The 17506-nt window shown below is 34.7% G+C and overlaps 1 protein-coding gene across 3 annotated transcripts in view; it reads left to right on the top strand.

The window, feature by feature from the left end:
* LOC143179851 (furin-like protease 1) overlaps positions 1-16455 on the top strand; it is a 245303-nt gene extending 228848 nt beyond the window's left edge. For 2 of the 3 annotated variants that reach the window (XM_076379253.1, XM_076379255.1), the window contains one exon: positions 13721-16108. In XM_076379253.1, coding sequence (XP_076235368.1) covers positions 13721-14163 — 443 coding nt within the window. In that variant the 3' untranslated portion in view covers positions 14164-16108. Of the gene's footprint in view, positions 1-13720; positions 16109-16289 lie in introns of those variants that run through there. The other variant, XM_076379254.1, reaches the window with a different exon arrangement.
* Positions 16456-17506: the final 1051 nt, after the last annotated feature.

Here is a 17506-nt window from a genome sequence, read left to right as displayed (position 1 = left end):
TTTTGTGATGATAATTTTGTGATCAATTATAAGCCAAATGATTGTTCGATGCTGCTTATATATCGCTTACTTTACTCCTGTGTTATTAGATTAAATGATATTGATAATCACTGAGTTTATTTGAGAAAGAGCTGACCATTTTTACGCTTCAAATATGAGAGGGATTTTCTTGTGGAAAGAAAAAGTAAATTGAAAAGGTAGTTAATGTATTTGAAGATAAACCATAATTGTGACGAAAGTTATTTTGAAAATTCATCAGGTGCTTATACTTAAAATTGAAAACAAAATAATGTGATGATTTTAATTAATTTTCAAAAATAGTACATAGTGAACAACTTCAAATAATACTATGAACAAAAAATACTAACAAGCTTTAAATTAAAATATTTTGAAATCAACTTATTGAATGCTCGATTCCCCTCCAATTCTTTAATAACTGAAATTCTTTCGCTCTAAATTCTTCTCTAATATTAATGCATAACATTTTAACCACGAAATATCTCGTCTGAAAGAGTAAATCTTAAATTCCTGGGACTCTCGCGCATTTTCCACTGAATCATCAGAAATCGTTGAGAAATAAACTCAGACAAATTGAGCTTGCAACAACATATAATCGACATGTAGAAACCATCCCACTGCTACCTCCAGTGTTAAGTTACGTTTCAAGCATCATTGCTTCATTGTTACCTTCTCATCCGAAATTTTGTCGCAGGACGAACCGATCGCAGGATAAAGGTAGCATTGATTCCAATTGATTATTGTTGCTCTAGGTAATTTTGTTGCTATATGTTCGTAGTTAGTCAATTCTTAGCGAATCAGTTGATCCACGAGCAAGCAGGCGACACGATACGCGAATCGCGAAAACGTACTTACGGGAGATCGATTTCCACGTAGTTACCATACGCACAAACAGTTCCTCGACGGGTCTACCGTCACATGGAATCCACCAAGTTCATGGTACTCGCACAACATTCGTTTACGAGAAAGCTTTGTGTGTTCGTTTCAATTAACCCCTTACCTTATAAGAAGTCACATTTCTGAGAGAGATCGCCTGCAGAATATTGAAGCAGGCGTTGTTACGTCGTTGAACTTAGCGAGGAAGGAAAGCTGAAAAGGTTCTTTGACAATCATTGATTAGTAATCCTTCAGTCGCAAAGACAATATTTTCCCATTGTCAGAAAATTGTCTCATTTTCTCTTGTTATCACCTTTTTTCTTGGAATCGTTCTCCTATTTTTTATGCTTGCCTTTGACAAGATTAAAACCAGTTAAAAACATATTAATTAGGTTTAAAAGGATATCCTTTAGTCGCTCTAAACTTGTTATTTGTAACGAATCACGAAATTATAGCGAATGTATATTGTATGTATGTACACGCTTAAAATATGATTTCGATATACTATGGGACAAAAAGTGAAATATTGATTTATATATGTCTAAATAAGTTCGTTGCTCTGTTCACTATTGTATATTAGAATTATTTCGAGTGAGCAAGCTTTGCTTTCAAGCACTTTCATTTACATATCTTAAACATATCAAAAGTGAACTAGCGTCACTTGAGCTAAACTGAGAGACGTGTGCCTCGATATAAGTTCTTCGTCAGCGGACCTCGAACCTATACAAGGCAACGCTCTACCCAGTGATGAGTTTTCGTCACAGTTAACCCTTAGTGTATCAAGTTGGGGTCGCTCAAGGACCCAAATATTCAAATTTTCATTTGATTTTCCGGATTCCAATTTTCAGAAATCTGTATTTGAACTCTGCGTGACCTCACCCTGGTATGGCAAGAGTTAAACAATTAGCAATCATTTAATTAGTATTTTTTACCAATTAATTTCCACGCACAGCCGCAGTAAAATCATAAGGCAAGGGGTTAATCAAAGCGCGTCAGCGCGCAGAAATAATGAAATACGCTTCCATTGTATAATATTTAATAGTTGATGCTTCACGAGAAATCGTTGCATTCGTCGAGCTTTCAGTCGCGCGTACTTAGAGACGAGTTTAGTAATCGAATAATTCGTTCTTCGCGATGATATCGAGCGCTAGCTGCCGCTAATGACGTATGTATATTTAGCTTTTAATTTATTAGTCGCTTAGGTAGATCATCGATCGACATATCGCAATGTAACGCAGATTTAAAAGCAGAAAGAGAGACAGCCATACGTAACGCGCGTAAAAGCGTGGAAAGTCGAGCGTGTCCGAACGATTAATTAATTTAACGCGTTCGAAATCGGCAGAGCCGAACGATTCGCGGCAGCCTATGCTCCAATATTATAATGATCGTTGCTCGCTAATTGTTACGGTAAACAGCCGGTCGATATTGGAAGTCGACGCATTGAAAATGAATATCAGGTCATACATTTGATCTTGATAATTGAACATTTTGGAATTTATTTTGCGAAATGCATTCAACAGTTTTAGAACGAAATGATCATTATCGAAATATCTGTAGGAAATAGAATTCATGTGTGATAATGTAACGAACAGAATCAGGAATTGAGGAAATTTGAAGCTGCAAATCAGAGGATGTAAACAGAAACGTGTCTTGAGGTATTGACTCATGACGGTATAGTGCTCTTGGTTCTCAGAACCGAAAATTAGGATAATATTAGTTTACACGAGGTATTGTTTGCCATTGTGAGAATGCTAAATTTATTTAATATTTGAGATCCTTGAAATTTTCTTTTATATTGAAATATGATAAAAGACTTTCGAGAATTCGCGAATACAGCTAGTTTTACTGAAGATTTTTTTAATTAATATTTATAATAGATATTATATTTACTTTGTATATGACAGTTAATGTTGCACTGATCTAATAAATATTAATTGAAAGCTGACAGTCTCTGAATATCGAAAAAGGGGTTTTAATAGTTCAGAGTTAAAAATGAATGATTGCATGTGTATTTATGTATATACATCTCTGAGTAAGACTTCGCTCAAAACTTTTAACAAAACTTCAGTCGACAATGAATGATTACACTACTATTCTTTATGCAGCGTCGCCTGTTTTACATCTTCAAGTTTCCTCTATTACAGATTATATTAAATTCAAACTGAAAATTGGAATCAAAGTTTCATCAAAACTTGTGTTCAGAAAGAGAACATCAAATCTTCAAAATGAAATTACTAGTTAATTGGAAATGAACAAGATAGCGTTATAAGAAGTACAACAATTTGTGTCTTTCATTTCTTGCAGAACGAGATCACGTAACCATCAAAACATAATTTTCAGAACCCTTTTTCTGTCCTTCCTGCATAATAAGAAATTCAATGGGGGATCTCACTTCAAAAACCAAACTAATGCAAATGTAGTCAAACTTCCAATTATTAGCATAATAAGATATGTGATTTCTAAGTTAATTATTGTTTCTTATTTAAGTTTCCGCTACAGTGATACTCTTTTATGGCCTTACGTATGTGCTCGTATCTAACCCTCTATAATCTAATGACAATAAATAACCTTTCATTCATTTCTACTAAAAATAATCGAAAGCAAGTTATGTCATTTAATTAATACCAATTAATAATAAAATCGCTCAGTTGACAACTGAAACAATGAAAAAATAAAATTGCAAGCCGAAGAGAATTGCTAGACTCTTGACCAAAATTTTCTCTCTTTGATTCATAATAAAATTCATAAAGCAATTCATATCATCGATATTCTTTTCAACGAGGTTCCATTTTATCACGTTCAGTAATATTTATACCAAATTACGAGTAAATTAATTTGCTTAATCCATGGATATTTTCTCACTGCAAATCAATTCGTCCTTGTCGGTTAAAGAGTTAATTTTTCACAGAATTCCACAGGAACGCGAAACCTTATATATCTCGCTTAAGTTGCTTTATAGGTATATTCATTTGATGGAGGATTATGGAGGGTTAGTCACCGATATAAATGAATGTATAATAACTGTACATACCTACGTGCAATGGACGAAACGCCAATACGAGTCGAGCGCACGCGAAACGACCGACCACGAAGATATTGACTATCGTTCCTTCGACTTTTTCGTCGCTAAACAAAAACGAACGAAAGACGGTCCACGAAACGCCCAGAAACGCCGTGAGCAATAACTGAATTCGCCGATCCCTGAAATCACGGAAGCTTGGCGCAAACAGTAGTCCAAAGATTCCGAGGACCATTTTATGGGGGCTCGATTGAAATTCCGATTGCAAAAACGCACCGAGAGGACACGTACTCGGAATCGGTGGATTCCGAACGGGAGAATTCCAAGGTCCGAAATGTCTTCGCGCGTGTGAAAAATTCCCTGGAATAGAGATATAACTGGAGTCTCTGGCATCTTGGAATATTGGTTCGAAGGTCCTCGGCCCCCATTGGCGAAGTGGCGACGTGAATGGGGAGTGCGCGAAGATGGGAGACAAAATTGAGAAACGGATGGATTGAGTTCGTTCTGACAATGAATCCTGAGAAAAACACGAAAGTATGCACCGACTGTACGTGTATATTGGTTTCTAACGATATAAGAGTCAATTATTCTAATCAGCGTGGAGGCGTGTTGGTAGACGAATAAGATGGACGTGAACGGTGTAAGCGTGGATAACGCTACTTACGATTAGTAAAGGACACTCTTTGGATGTGTTTCGATTCGTTCAGATGTGAAATATCTTCCGAGATGTACAATACGCATTGGACGACGCGGCTGGATAGTCGGATTTCTGATAACCCAGGGGATGTTGTCGATTATGATCATTCTTTTATGCTTACGCGTGAGATTTCTTATGGTCAGGTATTTTTTCGATAGTTTATGCAGAATTGGAGAGAATAATGTTACGATTAATCCTACTATAGTCCTCTTGGGAGTTTTGATATTATTAGCACAATATGTAGCAAATATGTAGATTGATAAATTAATTCTTCTATAGATTATTTATCTTTTCATTGCCACGTTCCTCTTTCAATTAATTGTACTGCTAAAGAGATCTCCTTTTATATTATTTGTCTGATTATTGAAACGAATTTCTGTTCAATTTTATGTACGTCAATTAATTAGTGTTCAAAATAATCGATACCTGCGTTTGATATTTTAATCATAATATAAAAATGAAAATCAGCAAAATTAAACATCGAAGCAAAAAACGTAAAGCCCAGTGAATTAAATGAAGGCATTTAAAAAGAGACAGGCAAAAGGAAGTATTGGAAAAAGTCAAACGACAATATGGTACCACAGTATCAGTGATAAAGAAACATGGATATTAGTAACACTGTTCTCATGTTGTCCTCGAAGTGGAAAAAAGCTGTCTAAATAATAAGCAAGCGATTAAAGTGAAAAAGATTAGAGGACTGTAGTAGGATTAGTAGCACCGTGGCCAATTTAACTGCAACAATGGTCTGGCGTAGTGATTCAGTACTTAATGGAGCTGAACTCGACATTTAAATTACGATCGAAGATGGGGATTAATTTTAATGAAATTTGGCCCGTTGTCAAGTAAGCCAGGTGTATAATATTCGATGATGTCACTGAATCGTCCCGTGACAATAATGAACTACGCTTCCGCGTTACGAAGGTTACCAATGCTGGCTTGGAAAAGGCACTGAGCTCGGTGCGCTCGAGAATTCTACCAAGAACGGTAAATGGTGTGTCATTTTGCACTGTAGAGGCACATTTCTCTTGCTGAAAGGATTAAATTAAAGAGGCCAGTTGCAAAAGAGTAATTTTAACACCAGCAAGGCAAAAATTAGTTGCAGCTAGTGATAAATTGAGCTCCAGCTTTAGCGCAGAAAAGGTACGAGGATAGATCTATCCTTTCACGAGCTGAGATGACTATGCTAGCTTCTCGCTATAAACATGATTTATTAATAATTCAGAACAAGGGGACGTGGCTTTCACGGACCCTCATCCTAGCCTCCTATAAGATGAAAGTAATCTACTGACTCATTGTTCAGTATCAGAATCATGACCCTTAGATGATTTAAACTTAAGTGTTAGTTGAAGAGTTTATAGCGAGAAAATAGTAAGATAAAGAACGATAGATTTACTCTCCTACCTTGTTTACGGTTATAGGTTTTATTACATTTAATAAAATCTCCTTTCTACTTAGGGATCTAGACACTGTGATGTAATCTTGTACTTAACCAAAATCTAATCGAACTTCTAGTTCAAAGGAATGTTAAGATTAACATTTCCTAAATTATCACAAGACTGACACCTGTCGAATAAATTGCAACGCGAATCTAGGACCTCAGATCTAAATTTCAGAGCACGACAAATTTCGAATCCCTTGAAATTTTCCCCAAAACAGTGGGGCGGTAAAAATTGCAACGTTGAACCCTTTGACCCGTCGAAACGCGTCATAAAGAAGAAAGGCTCCCGTCGATTTGGATTTCCAGAACTGTCCAGCTGCGGCACGGTCCACCATATTGTTAATGTATCTATTGTAAATGTTTGTATGTAATGTAAAATGTATCTTTGCTTGGAAAGGCGACATATCCTAAGTTATAGAGTTCTGAGGAAAAAAAAATAAGGGAGATGTGAGGCGCGAATTGCCCGACTACGTGTCCACGTTTCCACGCTGTTTCACTTTTTCCTCGTCCACTCGGCTCTTCCTTCCCCCCCTCTTCGCTGTGCCCGACGATTTTTACCAGGCGAGAGATAAAAGGGGAGAGGATTCGCCTCGTGATTTTTTCGTGCAATTAGAGATCGAACGACAGGACGACGAGGAGAAAGAAAACAACGATGGAATCGGTGTCGGGACTTGCCACGTACGTTTATGTACACATATACATAATATATTGTATAAGCAATTGCAACTACTACGAACCATTATATGCGACATTGAAATTTGTATATCATGGATGAATTAAAAGGGGAGAATATCCTGAATAAGAAATCATCGGGCATTATTAATCTCGAGCTCACCGTTCAGAACTATCGCGACTGCGATTCATTTAGGACTGTCGAAAAGCACGGAAACGTTTGGACGTTTAAAATTCAAGCCGAGTAGACGCTTCCTCGAATCGAGCAGCACATAATTATTCAAGTAACACTTGTAATGGCGGGATCGAAGGAAATTTGCATTCGAGTTACCTGAATTTAAATGAATACAGAAATAGCAGCGTTTATTAAACTCGGTTTCAGGAAAATATTAATTGACAGAAAATATAGTGGTACCAAGCTTGCATAAAAACAACGTGGATGCATTAAAGATTATGAAATTTAATTGCATAAATGTGTCTATAGATTTGTAATACTTTAGACAGCAGAGTAGTTTCAATAATGCAATAGTGATAATGAGACATCAAACTTCTTAACAGTTTGAATTAAAAATAGTTTATGAGAATATTTCAATAGGTCCTCGTAAAATCAGGGTAAAATTTAAAGGAAGTGTATCAAGCATATCGATGACTTGATGGTAGCACAGAGTAATATATTAACCTATATTAGTTAAAGTATTACAAATTTACAGATTACATGGAAATTCTGATTATATGTTTGCATTGTTCATTTTTCAGGTACCGCAACGGTGTCTTCTATCCTCAAAGTAACATTTTTGCTACTAATTCATTATGTGTATCATCACAGAACTTTGAAATTCATTGAACAGTTTAAGATATTCATTAAAACAAATAATTTGTTATTTTTCAACTAGCCCAACAAAATCTGCGTAGTTGTACCAATTGAAGTAGTTCGCTTGTAAGTTCAAGCTTTAAAAATCTTACAGAGCGATAGAATTCATTCTTGCTTGCTTGATAATATCTTTTCGAATACCAAAGTGTAGTATATACTCATTATAAACTCGCAACTCGTTACAGGTAACTAGTTAGTAAACTTTAGGGCCAATCTTTTGAAAAAGCAATTTAAAATCTAATAACTTGTTTCTGTATTATCAAAGACAAGCATGGGAAAAAGTGTTTTAAATAAATGAGAAAGACAGTGGCGAGTTTATGGCGGAAGTATACTATACTTAACTTACTTTGAACATTGAATATTCAAACTGATTTAGCTCAGTCTATTATTCCAAACTCGGACACTACTATTAACGTTGCTCGCATAAACACTAATTTGTTATTTCTGGGAAAGCAGGTACGTGCCTTCAAAGCATGCTTTCATCCAATTTCATATGGATGGTGGCAAACGTTAATTACTTGCATGTCCACCGAGTCCATATGCTAATTAAGCTATACTCTTATTGCATGGCGATGGTCTAGGTCTAAATACGAGATACGTAGACACCCTTTAGAATATTTCTTCGCGAATTTTTGTATGCTTGACATAAGCTAGGACTCAATGAAACGGTAGAGATGCAAATATTTGTATTAATTATTTTACCAAATTACAGGCTAGCAATTGTTTTCTGTGGCTGTCTAGTAATAAGTATAGAAGATTCTCTGTCGCTTTGTGTTCGCTGAACTTTGTCGATAAAGTGGGGTATAAAGTGTGCAAGTTTCTGCAAAATGACGCGATCCCCTTTGATTGTGTCATCGAAAGTAATTGAAAAGTTAATTAAGGTATTTGGTAAGATTTGAATATAGAAGAACGGGGGTGGGAAAAGCCAAGCGCGATCAAGAGAACTGTTAAAAGTTAACACGGGGATAGATTTTAATTTAACTTTCCTGTATACGGAAAGTTCGCTGCTTACAATTCATGAATAATTCAGCGAACTTTCACATGAACCTCATTGAAAAGGCCCTATAATGTCTGTATTTGAATAATGAAAATACTTAACGGTTCACACAGTTTATATTATCCAACAGTTCAGTTTCGACAGAAGTGACCACGTGCGTTATAACGTTCTTACGTTTCTCGTAATTAATCGATGCATATTGCATTGCTTGTTTTTTTCCACTGTCTCTAAAAAAATTTTTTAAATTACCTCTGCTTACAGTTATATCCTTCGTATACACTGGATTTGTACACTGTCTTGTACATTGTATTATATGATAGCAAAAAATTAGATGTTGCACATTTTTGCATGCTATGTTTATTGAAGTACAATGAACACTATTAAACGGTATGTACATATTTCTGTATCTATACATGCTTCGTCTTGTCGATTGTTGTTGCACTATATTTGTTATTGGACGCAGGGTAAATGTGTAAATGTGTGAGTAATCCTGTGTACTTTTAATTGTATGTTGTATGTAACAATGATTTATCTGTACTTTTATTCTGTAACAGTAGATACACTACATAACTTGTATATAGTTACATTGTTTAATCACTAATTATTATTAATATATGTTTGTATATAATTAATATTGAAAGATATAATTGCAATTGTTATAAATTGATCTTGCATTAACTTTCTTGTTTTGTGTCAAATAGTTAATCCTTAGCAAGTATTAGTTATTCAACATGAATTTCGATTCAATTATGCTTCAGAAATATGTTCAATAAGTAATTTTAATTATATGTACGTATATTGCGATATTTTATGGTTAATTTCTTGCATATTTATCATAATTTATTATAAGATCAATTTCACTGATTAAAATATTTAGTATTTGAAAAAAGATTTGTATTAGAACTTCATATACTTCAATTATTCTTTATTGTTTAAATAAAAAGAATGTATTCTGTATTTCTTCTAATTTTCTTCTTAAGAAAAATATTTATCAAGGACTTTCTAACGATTCTACTAATGATTCTATATTATGAAATCTTGATTAAAAGTCTACAAAAACACACCGAAATACCTGTTGAGGATTAACTAAATAATTTAATAGATTACTAGTTACTTATACATCGACATAAAGCAATAATCCTGTTATTTTAGATAATAATTACTTTCTCAAAATTATTTGATGATTGTATGTTTTAACATCATGTTAATCACAACAATTTACTCTTCCTTCTAGTTTAATATCCCTGTGACTTCAGTTTTCTCTGTACAGTAGGTCGAAAAATATTTTACGCTCTGACACAAATGCTCCAATTTAAAATAAATATTTATAAATATGTTACCGAAACTACATTTCTGTTGTAGCACAAAATATTTTCCGACCAATTGTACACATTTGCTTTCCGCCTTCCTATGTCGAGCAAAATTTCTCGAGCAATATCCGGTCTACCAGAAAAATCTTTCAACATGCTATAGATAAAGCGCGAATCGACAGCCAGTAACGTAGACAACGAGATTGCTCGTCATAAAATCGTCACATTTCACTTTGAATTGTAAATGTCCTTCTGGCAACACGTGAGTGTCGTTCTATTCTCATGAAATTCGTGAATACATTAAACACGCGAAATAGTTGATCCGAAAGTGAATCAATAATATGGAATTTGTATAATGACTCACGAATTCGTACATACCTATATTTAAATACAATAACTGCACAAATTATACTGAGCTATTAACTCCTGAATTATTATCGCATATTTATTATCAAATCTATTCCTCTAGTTACACACCTGTTTACCCCTCATATTGCTTACAACAATGAAATATCAATACTGCATATTCACACGTTCAAATATTGTCTGTTCATGTGCATCAAATTAGTAAATGCAATATCGTGTAGAAAATATACAATTGTTTCCAATATAAGTTGACTTATATAGAAGCATATCAATTATTCAAACATTAATTCCAATAGACAAAAAGTATATTGCCTTTCAAAAAAGGCGCCAGAGGAACTCTATAACAGAACCATCGTGCTTTTTTCACAAACTACTGAACGCTGTTATAGTATTTGCATTTGCCCGTACAAATATGTGAGTCAGAGTACATTCCAATCAATTAGCCTCGACAAATGAAACGGAAGAACCACGACGAAGGATACATGGACAAGGGAGTTCGCTATCCGCGCTAAGCAAAAACTTGGGCGAAAAATTCGCGGCAATTTCCGCGGGACAAATCGAGTTTCCCACGAAAAAAGCCTCGGTGGTGTTCGCGCGGGAAGGGCGAGGAGGGGCGAGGGGAGGGTGGGAAGAGGGCGATGTGGCGTTTATCCAGAAGATCAAAATTGAATTCTCGTCGAACGGAGCCGAAAAGAAAGATTACTTGTCTCCTAAAGTGTCACGTGTCGCTTTTATCCCTCTACTCTATAGCAGGTTACTGAAAACGTATTTAGGTACTTGGGCTCACCGTTGGGCGAGTTGCGGCATGGGTTTTCTCAGAACCAGCCAACCACCACCATCACCAACCAACCACCACCAACCAACCACCACCAACCACATCCACATCCACAACCACACACGTACAACCAATCAAAAATATATAAAGACCTATCCCTGATCGCTTCACCAGCACGGTGAGTCTTACTTCTCTATCGTTCTATAATGTTCCTATTTTGTGTCCTGTTGCTAATTATTGCTTTCGAGTCGAGTATTTTGAATAACGGCCGATATTGATGCAATCGAGATTAATAAATGAAAATTTCATTTTCATCGACTTTTAAACGTGAAATAGACTGAAAAATTGAAGAGATTTTCTATCATTTTCACATATAATCATGAATCTATACCTATAATTTATCTTGTATATTTTGTGATTGATGTCTTATCGTAATAGTTAAAACTCAGACTTCTGAAACAAAAATAATAATTCCAATACAATATCCTATTAACACGTATCTACATATTTAAAAATTAAATGTATTGCTCTCGAATTTATTATACATATTTTGTTGTAAATTCTAAATGTGTTTAATATCCGCCTAAATTCAATCTCCGACTCGTCAACTTTTTTCTGTTCTATTAAAAGCTTTATAATCTTTGATATGTACAATTAGCAAATTTGCTTGTTTTATTGTTTACTTGCACCTACATAATGCCTGCACTGTTTGCTCTTCGGATCATATAAATAATATCTTTTTGCAATTGGGAGAAAGGCTTTACTTATTGTTTCATGCTTGTTTAATTAATTAATTGATTAGTTTTATTACGGCATACTATAATATATTAATTATTTATTAAATAATAAAACTACAGTAAATAAGTGTGAATATGAATATTTTTTAAAACATATCCAAATTGATGAGTATAGAAAAGTATATCAGAATATTTTATACTTCTATTATAATGTAAAGTACATTAACTAACAAAGAAAGAAACTTAATTGTATGGACGTTTTACGTAGACATTAATAATGCATAGAAATAAGGTAATTTTAATTATACAGAATTTAAAGGTATTTTCTTTCAAATACGATTGTATCCAAGTATTAGCTTTGGAATTAGTAATTATACATATATCATATTTACATTTTCAACAGATCCTGTTACGAACATACACAGCATGCACAGTAGCCGCACATAGTGTAATAAATAATTATTGTAAATAGTGGCTGGTTATTAGATTCATTTCGCTTAAAGCTGTTTTTGTAAGAGAACAAACGTAATATATTCACATTAGGGCTGGGCGAATAAAAATGCGTGATACGATTCGATATCAACCGAAGAAACACTTAAAGAATTACTGAGCTTCGAATCAATCGATTGTCAATTCACCGAGGCCTAATTCATGAACGGACGTACACATGTTTGTTTAGGATTAAGACATAGAATATCGCTTATTACAATGATATTATTATGTATATATCCAGCTGTAAGCAAAGTTTATATTATTATTATTAGTATAATACGTTATTTATTTTCATATTTTTTTATGTAAACTATATTTAGAATCTAGTATTTATGAATGAACACAAAGAACACGACACACAGAAACGTTTACGTATGGATGACACTATATTTGCAGATTTTCGTATAGTTTGAAAAAAATAAGGTTGACAGATTATCATATTTGCAGTAATTTTTATGACTTCCTTATCATAATTTGGATAAATGATTATCATTTCCTAAAGTCATAGTCTCAGATGTTCCAGTAGATCAGAATTTGTTCCTTCTCTGCATAGTATTCATAATAATTGTTTTCAACCATTCTTCTTTCTTTAATTCGTGCTCTACATGGATCGATTAATGAGCATGAATTAGAGCAATATTTGGGGGACTGCATTATGGGAAATTAAACGCTTCTGGTTTCCACGGATATTAATTGTAACAGTAATTCGAAATCCTGGTTGTTCAGCGTTGAGCACGGATTTACCAACATTGGCATTAACTTCATCGAGATGCTCTAAACATGCCCCCTGCCTGAGAACTGCACCAAACTTGCCGTCTACGTGCACGTTACTTGATAATTCAAGCCACGGTATCACGGGAGATTCTGAAAACTTTGTACGCCAATTGGGAAACGTGCAATTATGGATCGCTGATCAAAAATTGATTAATCTTACAAATCCTCTCTGGTCGATGTAAATATTCATTTTGTTTTTTCTCTTCTGTTATTATTCCAACTTCATCACTGCCAAATATCTCAGTCTGAGAGAATGTCCGAATAATTACACTCTTAGCTCACTACTTCACTTATTTTCATTAAATCACTCTACATTTCTTGACCAAGCTTATGAATTCCCACATCAACATTCTTTTATCTTATGCTCTTACGACACCACAAAAAGAACCAAAAAAATAGAAACCTAGACTCAGCAGAATATTTATTAAATTTCTCCAAAACGTGAAGCTACCCACGATAGATCACCAAAGATTTCTGCAAAGAAAAATATGCAAGGACAGGAGACCTTGAGCCTGAGCTAGTCGCAATGGCTAAATCCTCTAGCGTCATGTCGTCATCCGTACGTCTGCAGAAGCCAGCCAACACCACAGTACACAAACACTGAGCACACTGAAAGAACGTCTGGCGCGCGGCGGAGAGCAGACGGGAGCCATCAAATATGTATGTGTAATTTTTCAGAGTGTAAGCCGAACTGGTACTACTACGATGACCTGTGCGTGTACCAATGTCCAGCAGAGACGTATGGCGTGTCCGACGAGACGAAGGCGGTCTGTGCACCTTGCCATTACTCCTGCCTGACCTGTACAGGACCCCTGGACACCCAATGCGTTCGATGCCACGAGGACGCCGAGCTTTCGTCGGGCTACGAGTCCCAATGCATCTCCAAGGAGCTGACTTGGACGATCCACTCGTCCCTCTGGTTCTACCGAATGACTGTCCTGTTCTGCGTCAACCTGGTCGTCGTCGCGGTCGCCGCGATTTACATAGCCGCCAACTGGTATTCGAGGAAGAAGGACTCGTTGATGTACGCCTACAGCAAAGTGTCTTATTCGAGCAACGGCGACGCGCACAAGGAAGTCGACAGGCTGCAGGAGAACGGCTGTGTCTCTGACAGCGAATGAAGAAGACGGAAATTGTGGGCGCAAGACGCGAGGACTTGGGGAGGGAGCTTGCCCTCGTCGACTGTGCTGAATTATGAGAACTTGCTAACTTTCTTTGGAATTTGGTGAGAGAGTGGGAGGAGATAGTTGTGAATTTTTTCAAAATGTGGTGTTTTGAGAAATGCTTTTGTTGAAAGTGGTTTTCAAGATTTATATTTTATTGGATCTACTAGGGTGGAGAGAGATCGGAGCAGAATGTAAGGATCCTTCTTTCGAAAGTAGACAAAAGGATTTCATATTAATTATGAGATAATTAGCTTTTTTGGCAGAACTCATTTTGTGTTTATTTTATATTGAACTAGTCACATACGTCTTTTTTGTTTAATTATTTTGGATCCACTTAGAAAGATTATGAATCCTCACGGTTTCTAAAATTATTTTATAAAAATTCATAATCTTTTATAAAGTATCTCGTTACCGAAAATGATCATTTCTTTAAAACAATTCATTTTTAATTTTGAAACACTAATGTCAACTGCCGTGAACTTTCCGCATGGCCTAATATTTTAATTAATCTGACGGAAGTGGTATACTTTCGACTCCTAAAATTAAATTTTCCTTGTACTAAAAAAAAGTGCATTGAATATTAGAATAAAAATCAGGAAAAGTTATTAAAAAATTTGCAACAAAGCAATCTGATATGTCAACCACTTGAGAAATTAATTTATGACTAATGTTTATGAAATTCTCTAAAATGAAAACCCAATTTCGTTCAGAAAGCATTAATCACAACTTCTCCTTACAAATACTTCTAATTTCAAACTAAAAATAGTAAAAATATATTTAAAGAACTACACAGTTACGTTAACAGTATTTGAAAAAACATTGACGCTCAAGAGAATGCCGCCCTTTACTTGATCACATTCCAATTTGCACTCGCAAATCAGGTTGCAAATATTTCCCCGGTGTAACAAGTGCAGAGAGACGAAATGATTCAATGCGAAAAAAATCCCAAGAGAAAATCCAGTGTTGTGCGACGATAGATGTTTTTAATCTCGTCGAAATGTTGTGGAGTGACAGAGTCCATTCTACATATCTTTTATAATATCAGTGAATTATTTAACCAAATTTGAACATTATTTTAGACGAATTACGTGTGCGTGTGTGTTGAGTGTAGATCGCGTAGAGTGTTTGAAAAGTCTTCGATTCAAAATCCTATATTTGTTGAAATCTTAAATATTTAATTGTAAGGCGGTCGATAGTGATGCAATCGATTGCGTCGCGTTAAAAGTACGCTTACTAAGTTTCGATTACTTCACCGACTGACAATTTATAGAACTACTATTTTTTCTCTTCGATAATCAAAATTAGAGTAATATTATGATCGCAGCTGAAATACAATTTGCATCCGAGTTCCTAACTGTAGAGAGCGCATTTGTAATTTATGCGCCAGTGAAATTTTCTATGTGATAGCATTTATGTGAAATACTTTTACATGCGAAACGCAGTAAAGTGTGACAACATTCCCTGACAGCCAAAGACTTTTTTAACGTTACGAAATCGCGCGTATGTGCACAGACAATAAAATCTACCAATAAGTTTAATAAAATCTAAATCGAAAATCTTGAACATAGAGTAAATTAATCTCGTATAATAAATTGACTATTCGAACCTTTCGAACGATTTTGGACATTGTCTGAATTGTTTCACTTACAAATTTGTTGTTGTTAATATAGCAGAGTATTAATTGGATGGAAATTTGAAAGTGTTCGAATGTTTTATACGCGTTGTTATACGCAGTAAACGCTGCAAGTATGTACGAGTAATTTATCTCGGTAATGTGATACACGTATCACTGTAATACATCCACTAACAGGGTGCAGAGTAATGTAATGAAGCAGTGTTAATTATTTTTGTTAACATTGTAAACTAAACAAGACATTAAACGAGAATTTTATTAATCGATTACGGTGGAGCATGTCCCTTTTCGCGCTTCCAGTTTACCAAATTAGCGTGAACGATAACTGTATTTTATGGATAATGTTGCAATCGTATACCACCAATTCGTTTTAATTTTTAATTTAGTCTGTCTTTTTCTATAATTGGTCAGATTCACGAATCTATACCGTATCAATTTTCATTTACAGTTTATCCGATGTCAATGGTCAAGCAACACGCAACAAGTTACCAATAACATGATGACGACACAACACTTACACAATGGCACAAGTATTCTAGTAATTAAATGAATACAGTCTTGATATCCTACAGTACTTTACACGGTAATATAAATAAATTTCTATTGAGCATACATGTTTCTTGTATATAATTCATTCATTTTTTCATTCAATTTTTTTCATTTGGTTTCATTAGTCTGAGTCGTAATATTGCAAAAATTTGTTTTAATCATGAGTAAAATTGAACACTGTCACTTACACCATTCACATTCATACATCGTAGTGTGCCAAATAACAACAGTACAACACATAGACGCATAATTTACTCATTTATAAAACATACTTATAATAATTGAAATTTAACTAACTATAAATAAGATGATTTTGCATCAGAGTGGTTCAAGATTCAGGTAAGTTTTATTATATTAAATATACTTTTCGTATTATCATGAGATAATATTGTCTATGACAATATTATTTATACGAACCCAATCTTTTATGTGTTAACATCACAACATACACCAAGCTTCTGAGTTACAGTGTAATACATATTAAATTATGTGCCACTGTTGTACAGTATGGTACCTAATTTTCGTTAATGGGAGGAGTAATGTACTACATATAGAATTCTATCGTTAACATGAATTACGACTTCCTATGCATGTATCTTACTATCATGTCGGTGATTACTAGATGATTATATCGCACACGTCAATAAATTTCTCAAGTAAGTAACCACAAATTAATCCAAACAAAAAGAACAAAATCATTTAATGCAAATAATAAATAACTTCTTCAAACGAAATACACGAATAAAATAGTTTGCGTGAAATAATTCTATTCTTTTGTCAATTTTATTAGTTTAATCTATAACTGTTTTCTAAAATCCCAAAAAATATTTTGGTTTAGCTGAAAACAAAACGTGCTGTTTTAAATTGTATAAATTTTTAAATACTGCCATTGATTTTACAACGCAATCAGTAAGTTTTTTGATAAAGACCTGTCACGCCCACATTTGCAATGTTTGATAGCCAAACGGTCAATAACGAATGTGATTCACTAGAAACACGGTCGCTATAACATCGTGTCCGCATGTCGCAGCGTAATGACAGACGCATAAGCCGTGCAAATTAATTGGTGATAATTAACAAACTGTTGCAAGCGGGCTTCTCAGTTCGATCAAACCC

The sequence above is a fragment of the Calliopsis andreniformis genome, chromosome 5 (genome assembly GCF_051401765.1).
Source record: "Calliopsis andreniformis isolate RMS-2024a chromosome 5, iyCalAndr_principal, whole genome shotgun sequence".
In the NCBI taxonomy this organism is placed as follows: Eukaryota; Metazoa; Arthropoda; class Insecta; order Hymenoptera; family Andrenidae; genus Calliopsis; species Calliopsis andreniformis.
This window is presented reverse-complemented; position numbering and strand designations above follow the sequence as displayed.